Consider the following 14,454-nt stretch of genomic DNA (forward strand, 5'->3'; position numbering starts at 1 on the left):
CCTTCATTTGAACGTTGTCCTGCTGGAAGGTGAGTCAGTGCCTCAGTTTCAAGGCGTGTTTGTAGAAAACACGTTTTCTTCGAGGACTGTTCTGGACTCAGTTTCATCCACCTTCTGGCTAACTTCTCTGGCTCTGTTAAAGTAAAGCAACCCATGTGTTTACCACACCACCTTCCTGCTGTCTCCTCTCCATGACTTTTGGTAAAATGCAGACAGAACTTCTTATGATTTTCTTTCAACACCAGCTTCCTTCTTCTGACTCCTCCATGAAGGCTGACGGGTTTGAATACTTTTGCAAGGCACTGTACACAAATTAACATCAGCATATGAGTAAAAATCTGCGATATTTAACGAAGACAAAACAACTGATGACATCAAACTTTAGTGAAGTTCTCCACTAATTCCTGCGCCACGAGAAGAGCTGCAAAGATCAGAGGCGCTGCTGGACGTTTCCTCAGGCAGGGATCTGAGCGCCCCAGTGTCACAGGGAAAACAAGTTAAGCCAGAGATTTAAGTCATAGGTCCAGTACAGTACATGCTGTAATCCATTAACGCAGGTGCAGAGCCAGAGGACTGTGACGCTGCACACACACACAGTCCACATAAGTAGGGGTTGGTAGAAAACTAGCCTTAAGGCTCCGCCATAAACAACGTTTACAGGATTAGGAAGCTTCGGCCACCACACAGAGGCTGTGCCTTGTGATGCGTCAGAGCGCCCAGCTCATCCTGCAGCGCTCCGATCAGATCGAACTCCCTCCACCCAGCAGCCAGTGGTCAAATGAGTCGCTCCTCTGGTGGGACCTTCAGCATGCTGTCCATCTCCAGCCGGGCTCCGGCCAGCTCCTGAGCGCTGGGGCTGTAAGCCCCCTCTGACTGGCGCTTCTTCCTGGCTGTGAGCAGCATGAAGGTGGCGCCGATGACCAGGACCACCACACAGAGGCAGAGCAGCGGGATAACCACCATCAGCCATGGGATTCCCTGTTTATGGGCCTCCTTCTGCAAACACACAGAAAAACAAACACTAGCAATATTGCGGGGGCTTCATTCTTTTTTCTTTTTTTTTTAGCTGCAGTCTTTGGCTTACACACGTCCCAGATATCCATACACCCAGAAAATATGAGAACAAGATCAACGGAGGAAACGTACGTTGACGTCACAGAGTGGGCCGCTGTACCCCGCCGGGCATTCACACACAAACATGTTGAAGCGATCCAAACAGGAGCCACCATTCCGACAAGGGTTGGAGTTACATTCATCAATCTCCAGTTCACACCTAAAGAAAAGAGGAAGTGATGTCATAACAGGCAGTAATGGCCAGGCCTGGACCCCAGGGCCCACCGTCCTTGGTGGCATACTGAGGAGCAGAATCCATCATCAGAATCTGCTGAAGGAGGATTCACAGACTTTACATGCCACCCCCTAAAGTTAACTCCTGGATGGAAACCCCTTTTACTAATCCACAGACAATGCAACAAAACATGAAGAATTATTATAGGTCAATAACACTAATGCCAAAGCACCAGTTTCACTGGCAGACTTTTTCACGTAAAACAGAAAAAACATTTTTTTTATATTCAAGCATTATAGAGTATATCTTGCTTAATACTTACTTTTAATTTAATTTTGTCTTATTTCATTTACTAAAATATTTGAACTAGAAACTAGACAAAAGTACTTGGGAATATTTTGTGTTTTTGTCGTGTGAAAAGCAGTTTGTTCTTCATATTTATTCTAGAATTGAGCTTTAACTTGGTCTGCTTGAAACAGATAACTGTTGGAAGTGTTTTTGTGTGAAATCCATTTAAATCAGTGAAGCTAGTGGAGTTCCCCACACAGTTAGCAATGTTATGACACCAAAAAGACACATTACTGTAAATAAGCATGTCCACCTGCCTCAGCATTAAGCAATACTTGTTTAATGCATTACATGTTAATCATGGTTTGTCTGATTTCATGCCTCCAGATATGCTCAGAACTGCTATCCTGTCACGAATGCTAAGGCTAATTAGAATGGCTTTAGCATTCATGATGGCAGATAAGCAGTTTTTCTGTAACAGTAAGTTGTTTCTCTGCCATTAGCACATTGAGCAGCGCATGAACGAGCTGATTGGCAGCGCTAAAACCTCCTCCTGGCTGATTGGTTGTTTTTTCCAGGAGAGGATCATTTTTGTAGATGGCAATAGCAGCTCAAGGAGCAGGTGGAAGAGTTTAGTTTAGTGATGAGACAGTATTATCACACGGTGACAGTTTTAACAAATATATTAAAAAAACAACAAATTTTTGTAAAAGTTAAAAGTTACACGCTGCAAATGTTCAGGTTATTTTACCTGCTGCCTGTGAAACCTGGCATGCATGTGCAGTTAGCTCCCCAGAGACCATCTCTGCATATTCCATCATTAGCACATTGGACATCTGTGTCACATTGTAATGGAGGATAGTCCCACCTAAAAAAAACAAAAAAAATTTAAAGGAATTTCAAAAGTGTATACTGGATCTATACTTTGCCTTGATTATATATTAAATCCATTACAAATATTTTAGACAATCCCTCGTCCAGAGCCAAAATATTTAAGTGGCAATAGGAGACACACCACTTTGTCATAACAAAATCAATAGTTTGGGTGATCTGTCTCACGGTTTGTCATATTTCAAAGATAAGAAATACCTCATGACTGTGTCAATAGATGGGATGTAGCATAGAAACAAGAATGAGCACAGCCGGCACTCACTGGCAGCGGGGGCCGCTGTAGTCCGTGGGGCACACACAGGTGAACATGTTAACCCCATCCTCACAGGTTCCTCCATGTTCACAGGGATGAAGAGCACACTCGTCAGTGTCTTCGTCACACAGCGTTCCGGTGTAACCGGGGTCACAGCGGCACTCATAGCCAGCCAGGTAGTCCTTGCAGCTGCCGTAGACACAGGGCTGAGACGCACAGTCGTCGGTGTCCGTCTCACACAGCTCTCCCTCCCAACCCGTGTCACATACACAACCAAATTTATTGAACAAGTCTTCACACGTGCCTCCATTTAGACAGGGACCAGAATCGCAAACCGGTGTGCTGCTGCAGGCCAGATGCACTTTGGGTTTCCCAACTATGTGAAACTGAGAGGGCTGTGGAGCTTTATGGTCATCTGCAAAGGGGAGATAAATCCCGCCAAGCCTCACTGCACCCAAACAGCCAGTGTAGCTGTCTGCAACAGCCAGCAAGGCTCCTTTCTTGTTGAGAAAGCTCAGACTTCCTGTGCGCTCTTGTTTGCTGGTGGCATCTGTGATTCCATCGACAGTGATGACCCAGGGGGAGGCTTTGCGCTTCCAGTCTGCCATGGAGACGTTGACGCGGTGCCAGCTTCCGTCAGCCACATGACGGATTCCCTTAAGGGTCACCGACTTGACACTGCTGTCCGTCTGGATCTCCACCCAGACTGAGGAATCAAGGATGCCCACCACCAGCAGGTTGGCGCCCCAGGAGGCCCTCAGGAGCACAGCATTCTCTGATCGGGTCCGCAGCTCCATGTAGATGTCAGCGATGGGTCCAGCCAGGGAGCCTCCAGCACTGTATTGCACTGGGTTGCTCTCAAACGTGGCATTGTGCAAACCTAGCAGTAAACATGGAGGAATCATTGCTATTGTTCAAGTGTTCATATGTTATTCATCAAATGACAAGTCATTCTGTGAACTTTCTCTTTCTCAAAGCGTACAAAAATACACCAGCTTTTTCTCTCCTGTTGTTTTAATTCAAGGTAGTTAGCAAAGTCAAAATTCATCAATGTCAGGTTTCCAGGCACATAGTGCCATTGTACAGCACAACCAAATAACTATGTTAACGCCAGGTATTCTAAAAATTTTATATATATTAAAATAACTTAAAGGAAAGTTGACTTCATAGTTCATCAGCTTGAAATAGGGCGCCTGTCACTTTAAAAACTCCTGCTCTTTCTTAAACTCCTTCAGGAAGTCATCACAACATGGCTCCTCTATTAACCCTTTAACAATGTTTGTTTGGGTTTTTTTTTTACCAGCTTTGCACTTAGAAGTAGCTGCTACAGTGAGTTGAGCAGATGCTCAGTTCCACTAGGTGTTTGCTAATTGCTGCTAGCAAGTCTGAAGGAGCTGAGTGGGGAGCTACAGTAAAGGGTTGCTCTGAGAGGTGGAAGTTCAGAGGCCTGGACCTGCAGCTCTGGGGAGGAGCTGTGTCTCAAAGGCTGGGCTAGGTCCACCCAGCATTTTGCAAAACTGAATGGTTATATTATGTCTTTGCAACCCCAGCCGTCAAGGTCAAGGTCAAATTAATTTGTGCTTTACAAGGAAAAAACAAACAAAATGCTGAAAGACATCCAAAGGTATGAGCATGAATACAGGTTGGCTGTGACAAGTAGGAAAGGGCAAGACCAAGCAATGATTTAAAAACAAAGAGCAAAACTTTAGTTTGGATCCTGAAATAGACAGGGAGCCAGTGAAGGGAAGCCAACATGCTCCTTTCACTTTGTGCCAGTCAGCAGACAAGCAGCAGCATTTTGCACTAACTGGAGTCGATGAATATAGAAGACTTAACCAGGTCAAAATACAAGCAGCTGCATTAATCAAACAAATAGATGGATGACTTGCTCAAAAGTATTGGCGCAGATTTCTTACATTCATATCCGTTAGGAAGGTCCACGCACAAGCCGCCATGGACGCAAGGATTGCTGACACACCAAACTCGTGTTTGGCAGTTCTTCCCTGTGTATTCCTCTGGACAAGAACAGGTGAAGTCATTGAAGGTGATGGTGCACTCTCCTCCATTCTGACAGGGTTTGGTCTGTAACAGGAAACATGGTGAGTGACTTGGTTACGTCAAACTATCACAGCACAAACAGGACAACTGTCAGAAATGGAGACATCTTGATGTTCCACAAAAATGTTGAGGATAACAGACCTGAAATAGACAGGTCTGTCCATTTCTAATGTGCATCGTCTAGACGAAAGTCCTGGAGGGCTTAGAGGGCAGTAACCCAGGGCCCCAACTTTTGAGGGGGCACCAAAGATTTTTCTTTTCTTTCTGTTTTTTTGAATGCCTGTTTTACAAATATTGCCCTTTGTATAAAACTCATTGGCCCAAATTCGATGAGTTGTATTCTGGATTTTTAGAAATATAAACAATATTCAAGTATTGGAAAATGATGAAGTTATAATAGATTTCTTTGGTAACAACATGGAGTTATTGGCTAGACAATGTATTAAACCTACAATGCATCAATTCATACCTGATGGTTTATAGCATTACCTATTAATGTACTGTAATTTGCCTTAGTAGAAGAATTTTCCCTGTTGTAACAGGAACCAAACCCGGCTCCAGCCCAGAGGCCAAAATCTTTGTCAATCCGTTCCCAGGGTGTGTGTTTCTGTCCAACCTGTGACTAACACAGCATTTCAGGAAAACAACTTCATCCTGAATGTCAAACATGGTGGTGGTAGGGTTGATGATCACCACTTGGCTTATTGTAACTGATGGACATCTATGTTGTAGTGGAAAACCCTGAAGGAGAATGTTCCACCTTCAGCTCATAACCAGAAACTAAACTACATTTGAATCTAACTCATACCAGCAAGTCCATTTCTGAAGGGCCAGAAAAACCAAAACCAAGCGAAAAACAAAATAAAAGTTTTGATGAGGTCTAAGCAAAGTCTGGAATTAATTTCATTGAAATTTCCATCTAATAAGAAAGAGCAAAATAAAGTGATGTTTCTCATGGAAAAATGTACAAAGATATTTCTTAGTCAATTACATCAACAAAGTAAAAACGGATGGTCCGTCTTACCTTGCAGGCATCGTCGCTGATGCAGCCCTCCTTCCAATTTCCAGCTTCACTTGATACATAAACTATTTCATCAGGGCTGCTCCAGCCACCCGGATCTAAATGTGCATCGTCTAGACGAAAGTCCTGGAGGCAGCCTTTAAAATGTCCCCCCCACCCAGCAGCGTCCCAGCCTTCTGGAAGCCCTCCAACAAAAGCCTTATCTCCACTCCGGACAGCCACCTCAGGGATCTCTCCTATTCCGTAGTTAAGTCCTGCATGATCGAACATCACATGTGTGTGTTTGACTTCCATAGAGAGAAGCTGCTTCTCCCCGGTGGTCACAAACACAGGAGCTGTCAGTGGGGAGCTGTCAGGCAGAGTGCTGACGAAAACCCTCCCCATCTTCAGGTAGATGGAAAAGTAGGCCTCCCCCTCATCTTCTGCACGGGGTCTTCTCAGCTGGAACAGCAGCCCGTCCGGCTTCAGGGACTTCAGCAAAAACGACACGCTGAAGTTACTTCCATGACTCTCTTCCAAATCATAGGAGCTAAAACTCACTGTGTCCTCATGGCTGTAAGTCCATGAAGGATATTCTGTCAGGGGACAAAAAGAAGATTAGTGTTAAGATTTACCTGACTTTTCAGTAGTCAGAAAATAAGTAGTCATTACACACAAAGCAGATAAGATTTGAATTAATTAAAAAGCCAATGCTAATTTAAGCAAGCCTATTTAAAGTTAGCCCTTTGCTAATCAATGGCTACATCTTTGAAAACAACAAACAACATAGCTCAACAAAATGGCAAATAAGTGTGTGTTGGTGTGTACTCAAAACATGTTCTAAATCTCTCTATGAAAAATGTGTGGTGTGTTAGGTAGCTGTAATGCTAAGGAAAACAGTTCAGTTTTTTGTGTGGTTTTGAAAATATGTCAAGAGACAGATCCAGCATCAGCACTGGAACTTCTTTGACAGGAACAGAAAGCTCTCCTACTGCCACTGGTTGATGTGTTTTCTTCCACCAACAAGGTGAAATCAACAAGAATTTAACTCCATACTAAAATAAAGTTAGTATATGAGAGCACTCCTACTGGTTATCTGCATACAAAGATTTACATACATGAGAGTTTGTGGTAGTAGCATGGTAATTCTTAGGGTGTTTCACACCTGATGGTCCAGTAGAGACTCAGTTCGATTGGTGACCAAAAGTGCAACATTTGTTCCATTTTCAGCTTCTGCGGTTCCCTTTTGCACAGCACTGTGTCAAGCAGTCCAAACCTATTCAAAAACCTGTTCCTCCCATCAACCTGTGGGAGCACTGCACCAAGAACCACTGTAGGAAGTTTCCTTTACTCTGAAGAGGACACTGAGGGCTGGTGTGAATCCCGTTTGGTCCATTTTACTTGAACGCCAGTCCGTTTGCCTATGTTGCAACTTCATTTCCCAATCAAACCAAGTACCAGACTATCAGGTAACACCCTTATTCTCATACCTGGTACAGCTGGGTCCTTATACCTTAAATACACTAACTCTATTATGTGATCACTCAGAAAACAGCCTTAGACTACAGTAAAAAAATTTGCCAAGTTTGGAAAGTTGAAACTTGGCTGGAGCATATAGTTACCTTCAGAGCAGCTCTCCCCATGGAAGGGACGGAAACAGTCACACTGGTAGCTAGTCCACAGATCCACACAGTGGCCATGTCCATTACAGGGATCAGGTTTACACCACTCTGTCTTGGAACAGCCCAACTCAAGATCCTGGTCTTCTGGAAGCGATTGGGGTAGGATAGGTTTCGAGTCAATCATAAGGTCTTCAATACATCCAAGAAATCCTGCACCACTTAAAGAGAGCTCCAAAAGGTCATTTGGTGCTCCCCCTATGTAAACATCAGTGAAGGCTTGTGAGGGCTGGAAAGGAAGTTCCCCATCACCACCATCTGTGACTGTGCATCCATCTCTGACACAGTCAGGACCCTTTAGGGTCAAGAATAGACTTCCGTTGTCCAAAAACACATGAATGTCCCTCCAGTCTCCATCATTCACCATGCCAGCAAATGTGACATCCAATTCAGATTCTTCAGAAAAAGCTTTTGCATGAAGACCACCGTTAACAATCTCCAGGAAAAGATAGTTATCCAGATCTCCTCTGTAGAAGATCAACATATTGGGTAAGGTCGTCCGGAAGCGAAGCTGCAACCCCAAACCTTGGTGACCACGGTGCTCCACCTCCCTGCGGACTTTCTCTTTGAGAGCAATCTGGATATGAATGAACCCAGGGGAGGACAGTGAGAACGTTGTTCTGGTGGAGCATTGCTCGTCGTAGAAGCCATGCGGACATAAACACGTGTGGCTGTCCTTTCCCTCTTCCAACGTGGGAAGACAGCTGGCTCCATTCTGGCATTTGTGGCCAACACACCCATAGAGTTTGACCTCACAGTGGCCACCTCCCCATGGAAGTTCACCAGGCTCAGCTTCAGGACAGTGACAGGTGTACGATGCTCTGCCATCTTCACACCAGCCGCCATTTTGACAGGGCTGACTCTCGCATTCATCAATGTTCAACTCACACAGCTCACCTGGAGAGAGAGACAGAGAGAACACTGAATGTTAGACATAAACTGCAGCTGGTATCTGTAGCAGAAAGTTAACACAATAGCAACAAGAGGGGATTTAATCATTTCAATATTCTAATGTTGCTGCTCCATTAAAATATAGTATAATTCTGCTGTGAACAAGGAATTATGCACCAACACATAAAATATCAAAATTCAGCATTTATAATATGCTCTGTGTTATATAGTCACAAACTAAAGTTTTGGCAGTAGCATGTTTTTTTTATACATATTTTGTCACTATGTTGTGACAGCATAATATGAGATGGATAATATGTAAAAAAAAAAAAAATGAGCTCCTCTACCTTCTGCCAGTGCTACCTGCAGAAATATGCCACTTAATTGGTCAAAAACAACCAATTGGAGCCAGTAGGAGGGTCTTAGCACTGTCAATCATGCTTGTGTACATGCCTCTCACAATCTCCCCCGTTTCTCTCTGCTCTACCACAGCTCCTCCCCCACAGCAGAGCCTGCCATGAATGATAGGCTAGTTAGCATAGCCACCGATGACAGCGAATAAACAGTTTTCCTGCTTCTCCATTATTATTTACTATAAAACTGAAAGCTCTAAACCCCTCCTCCTGGCTCTGATTGGCTGGCTGTAAATTAGAAACTTTACCTAAGAATCCAACAGGACACACACAGATATAGCCGTTGACTTTATCCTCACAAGCGCCTCCATTCTGACACGGTTCAGATTCACATTCATCTATATTTATGGAACAGTTTTCTCCTGAAATGTAGAAAAACGTCAGAGTCGGCATCATCAGACCGGAAGTGTGAGAGATAATTTAGTTTCTCATTCATTCTTTGCCAACCTGCAAAACCTCCCTGGCACTGGCAGATGTAGCCGGCTGCGTCTGAAAACCTGAGCTCCCAGTCCAGCTCCCAGTGAGAAGGATCTGAGCGCTCAAAACACTCGCCACCGTTCTGACAGGGCTGCTCAGCACACTCATCAATGTCAACTTCACAGTTTTCTCCTTCATAACCTGGAAAGAAAGGCAAAAATATATATATCGGCCAGTTTTTACACTAGGGAGACTGATGTATATGCAGCAATCCATAATTTGCAGAAATTGAAAAAAATTAAAAGTTTGCAAAATTTGTAAAAACATTTTTTCCTGCATTAATTCCTAGACCAAAGTCAGATGGATATATTCAAATTCTCTCTATCTAATCTCAGATACCTTCCAATTTTTTAATCAATACAGTTAAGTACATCATTCTCCCTCATCCTTATCAATGTCAATATTACTAAACCATTATTACTCCTACTTTTGTTTTTGCTAAGGAATTGTCTCTCTTAGGAGAGGCCTGTTTAAAGTTTAAATACTTCCAATCACAAGCTCATCCTGTGTCCTAAGTATTCCACATCCAGGGACCTGTGAGTCCGCCATACTGGAGCTTGTCTTTGCAGAGAAAGGGACGGTTTTCCATACCTGGCCAACAAAGACAAACATATCCGTTGACTTCTTCTATACATGTGGCACCATGCTGGCAGGGATCTGAGGCACACTCAGCAATATCCACTTCACAGTGTTCGCCCTCAAACCCTGTGTCACTGCAGTCACATTCATAGCTGGCAAAGACAGAAACTAGTGATTAGACTGGAGATTATCAGCAGTCTGAGATCAATCAAGACATTACATGTGTTAATTTTACAAACGTTCTAGTTTCTATCAAACACATGTCCATCAGTGAGAAATGAAAAAGGTGTGGAAGATTTACAGAAAAGTATATAATCATTAGAAGAAGGTTGCAAATTCCGTGCAGAAAGATCCTACCAACTGTACCACTGTGCAGTTTGCATGTTCTCCCTGTACATGCAAGGGTTAACTCTGAATACGGCTGCTTCCTCCCACAGTCCAAAAACATGACTGTTAGGCTAATTAATTTGACATTAGGTGTGTGTGTGTATGGTTGTTTATCCTGTTTGTCTCTGTGTTGCCTTGTGACGGATTGGTGACCTGTCCAGGGTCTTGACAACAAAACTACTGCTCTCAGGGAGTTCTAAAGCTGGTTGATTTGTACCCTTCCATGTATGCTGCCATTTTGAAAAACACTTAATTTGAGTGTAAACATGAAGATTTAAAGATTTTGTGGGACATCAAGTCCTGCAATGTCTTTAAAGTATATGTGTCACTTTTGATACACTCTGTATACAGAGATCAGTGGTGGTGTGGAATTCACAGTGTTCTGCTGCATCATGACCTAGTATACTACTTTTCCATAGTCTTCACTGTCTTGTTTTACTAATATATTTTTAATTACTACTAACAAATATATATTAAATCGTCAGATGGCACTTTGAGAATGAGACTTCAATCCTCAGAGTGACCTAATGTGAGTAAATATTAATTACCCAAATTATTACAATAATATGTGATATGTTTCTCCTTGACTTTTAAGCTTCTGGCATCCCAATGTGAGTAAAAGTTATAAATAATGGTCAGATTAAGCAATGCTACTATTAGTTTATTACTGCAAAATTGAAGTCTGATTTGTGCCAATGCTGCATCAGTGATGCACATATGATGCTCCTCACAGAATCTAGAGGTTAGCAGTAGGCTAGCTTACTTAGTAAATGTTTCAAAAGGCTATGTGGGAGTATCATTTTCCTATGGAATTAAGTCATCTACTGCCATTAAAATAAAAGGCTGACACACATTACAACAGTGATGGGAGTCAAATATCAATAAAGTGGATACGATACAACATTGTTTTTCTGCTTAAGCTGGGTATTATTGTTATGGAAACTACTTACCTGTTTACCATGTCATGGCAGAAGGCTCCATTCTGACAGGGCTGGCTGGCACACTCATCTACATCAACCTCACAGTTGATGCCATCAAACCCAACCAGGCACTCACAAGAGTACATTCCAGTCAAATCATGGCAGGTGGCTCCATTTTGGCAGGGATGGGAGTCACACTCGTCTAATTCAGTTTCACAGTTGACTCCTATGGGACGTACAGGAGTCAGTGTTTGGAATTCAATTACCGGTAAGCTGTTTTGTAAATCAACAAAACAACAGAGTATCAACTCTTTCTGAACCCATGAGAGTTGAAAGGTCATGATTCCATTAGACAAGCAACACACAACCCAAACAACCCTCTCAAGGCTGCATCTCTTAATTTCAGTCCTTGGATGGATGACATCAGAGGTTTTTGTCTTACCTCTGAGGTCATCCACATGTTTTGCTTAATCCAGGTGAAGGCAAAATATGGAAAGGCTTTAATATTACCCCTTGTAATACAGCCAATTACAGCTGGTCTACAACTCAGAAACAACAGGAAAATCATCAGAAGGTGCAGCCGTTGTGACAATGCAGTACAGTATCAGACGGTGGTTAAAGACATGCTAGAAGATTGTTCATTTTAAAATTTATCTCCAGACTGTCACATTAATGTTTACAGACTTTTAGCTTCTTTACTTTATTTCAATGAGGAAATGAGATTTCTCTACAAAACTATTCACTGTGCTCTTGCCAGATATCTGAATTCAATTCAATTTATTTATATATATAGCACCAATTCACAACAAGCGTCTATTTACAAAAAATAATTTCAGTTCAATCATACATACATTCTGATTGATCCAAGCTATCAAACAGTAGTATGCTCAACTAGTTAAAACGTTTCTATCTTAAGAAAATGTTCTGGAATTCTGGCAATATTAGCCAAATTTGATGTCAGACAAAAGAATGTCTGTGTTTGTAAAACCAACAATAACATTTCAAGATCATCAACAGAACTTTGAGAAATGTGAGATCCAATCAATTTAAAATCTTTAGTTTGTTGTAATGGGCTACATAGCCTCTTTCACTACCAACACTGTTTGGTGGAGCTAAAACATTGACCTCATAAGGTACTGCTGTGTGATTCCCTTCATCACTCTGTTAGATGTCTATAACATGATACAGACATCTACTAATCACTTCTAGCCCAAAATTTATGTACAATTTACTTATTGGTCAGGCATATTTTTGACCATAAAATCTTGGATTGTTTTACTAGTACAAACACAATGTTTTCTTAATCATAAAAAAATGAATTTTTCAAACTACATTAAGGCTTTTAACTTTAAGGCAGCAGTTTACTGACTAATTTGTACAGTGGTTATCACTACTGCCTCACAGGAAGAAAGCTCTGGGGTCTAAAAGTTAAATCCTGTAACGTTTAGATGGAACTCTGGCCCAATGCACCTTCAGATGGTTGAATAATCTCCTGAACAGACAGTCAAGTTCAACAGAGTTCTGCTAATTGCCTTATTGTTGTTTGATACATGTGTAATAAAGCCAATCTTTAAGTCAATCTTTAGATAAATACCTCATTGCAGTCAGGTTGTGTCCCATCTACTCTTAAACATGCTGTGGTCAAACCCCTTCTTAAAAAATTAAATCTAGACTCCAGTGACCTAGCAAATTTCAGGCCCATTTCTAAATTGCCTTTTTTATCTAAAATTTTTGAAAATTTTGTTTTTATTCAGCTTGAAATGTTTTTAAAAGATAATAATATAACTGTGAAGTTTCAGTCTGGGTTCAAAGTTGCTCATAGCACTGAATCTGCCTTGCTCCCAGTGTATAATGATCTCCTCTTAACAGTTGATTCAGGCAACGTTGCAGTTTTATTACTTCTAGATTTGAGCTCTGCATTTGACACTGCAGATCATCAGATTCTCTTACATAGATTAAAACACAGTGTTGGCCTGAGGGGCTCAGTATTAGAATGGTTTAAATCTTACTTAGAAAACAGAACCTTCTCTGTTCATCTTGACCAATCCTGTTCTGGGGCCAGACCTTTAAAGTATGGTGTTCCCCAATGGTCAATTTTAGAGCCCATTTTGTTTATCTTGTATTTACTGCCTCTTGGTAAGATTTTCCAAAAAAAAAGTTTTTTTTTTCATTGCTTTGCAGATGACATCCAGATTTATTTGCCCCTTAAAATGCAAAATGGTACAAATGATTCTCTTCAGCTGTTGCTAAACTGTTTAGCTGAAGTTAAATTATGGATGAAAAAAAACTTTCTTCACCTCAATGAAAGCAAAACTCAAGTTCTATTATTTGGTCAAAAACTTCAGACTACAAACCCAGATCAGACTCTTGGTTCCTTGGCTCGGTCTTATCAAACCTCTGCTAGGAATCTTGGTTTCACTTTTGACAGCTCTTTAAAGCTAGATAAAAAAGTTAGTTCTGTCATTAAATCGAGTTTCTACCACCTTCGGCTTTTAGCAAAAGTTAAATCTTATTTCTGTTTTAAGGACTTTGAAGGACTTATCCATGCCTTCATAACAACTCGTCTGGATTACTGCAACTCTTTATAAAGAGGGATGGATAAATCACAGATTCAGCAACTTCAACTGATCCAGAACGCAGCAGCACGGCTTCTCACAGGAACCAGGAAGCATGACCATATAACACCAACTCTGGCATCTTTACACTGGCTGCCCGTCTTTTATCAAATAGATTTTAAGATTCTTTTGCTAACTTATAAAGTTTTAAATGGGTTATCCCTCCCTTATCTTCGGGACCTTTTACATTTCCGGTCTGTGTCCAGAACCCTATGAACAAATAATCAGTTATTACTGACAGTTCCTCGGACTCGACTTAAGAGGAAAGGAGATCGAGCTTTTTCTGTTGCTGCTCCTGTTTTATGGGATAACTTACCTTTCCAGATTAGATCTGCCCACAGCCTGGATCATTTTAAATCGCTTCTTAAAACTCATTTTTATTCTTTGGCATTTAATTGATGTATTGTTTTGTGCTCTGTTTTGTCATTTGTGTTGTTGTTCTTGTACAGCACTTTGGTGAAGTTTTATACCTGTTTTAAAGTGCTGTGTAAATAAATTTGACATTGACATTTGACAATATAAAAACATCTTAAAACCTGAGGACATGACTTGGACAGGTGGACTTTCCAGAGTGTCTCCCAGCCAGTTCTTCATACAAAACTTCTCTAACACAACTAAATCACTGCAATTTCCCAGCCTACTCATATACACAACCAGTGGTGAAAGTAGTTTTAAATTCTTTGGGTACTATACCAAAAAAAAACAAATAAAATTT

General features: G+C 41.5%; 1 protein-coding gene across 1 annotated transcript in view; it reads right to left on the reverse strand.

Annotated features, from left to right (window-relative positions):
- Positions 1 to 366: 366 nt before the first annotated feature.
- Positions 367 to 14,454, reverse strand: part of crb2a (crumbs cell polarity complex component 2a) — a 22,841-nt gene continuing 8,753 nt past the window's right edge. Inside the window, exons 3-13 of the mRNA XM_008423171.2 lie at positions 11,155 to 11,350; positions 9,830 to 9,969; positions 9,209 to 9,379; positions 9,010 to 9,123; positions 7,401 to 8,354; positions 5,803 to 6,374; positions 4,637 to 4,802; positions 2,730 to 3,600; positions 2,328 to 2,444; positions 1,147 to 1,273; positions 367 to 996 (exon numbers count right to left, since the gene is read on the reverse strand). Coding sequence (XP_008421393.1) covers positions 775 to 996; positions 1,147 to 1,273; positions 2,328 to 2,444; positions 2,730 to 3,600; positions 4,637 to 4,802; positions 5,803 to 6,374; positions 7,401 to 8,354; positions 9,010 to 9,123; positions 9,209 to 9,379; positions 9,830 to 9,969; positions 11,155 to 11,350 — 3,650 coding nt within the window. The 3' untranslated portion in view covers positions 367 to 774. The remainder of the gene's footprint in view (positions 997 to 1,146; positions 1,274 to 2,327; positions 2,445 to 2,729; positions 3,601 to 4,636; positions 4,803 to 5,802; positions 6,375 to 7,400; positions 8,355 to 9,009; positions 9,124 to 9,208; positions 9,380 to 9,829; positions 9,970 to 11,154; positions 11,351 to 14,454) is intronic.

This window comes from Poecilia reticulata, linkage group LG12 (genome assembly GCF_000633615.1).
Source record: "Poecilia reticulata strain Guanapo linkage group LG12, Guppy_female_1.0+MT, whole genome shotgun sequence".
In the NCBI taxonomy this organism is placed as follows: Eukaryota; Metazoa; Chordata; class Actinopteri; order Cyprinodontiformes; family Poeciliidae; genus Poecilia; species Poecilia reticulata.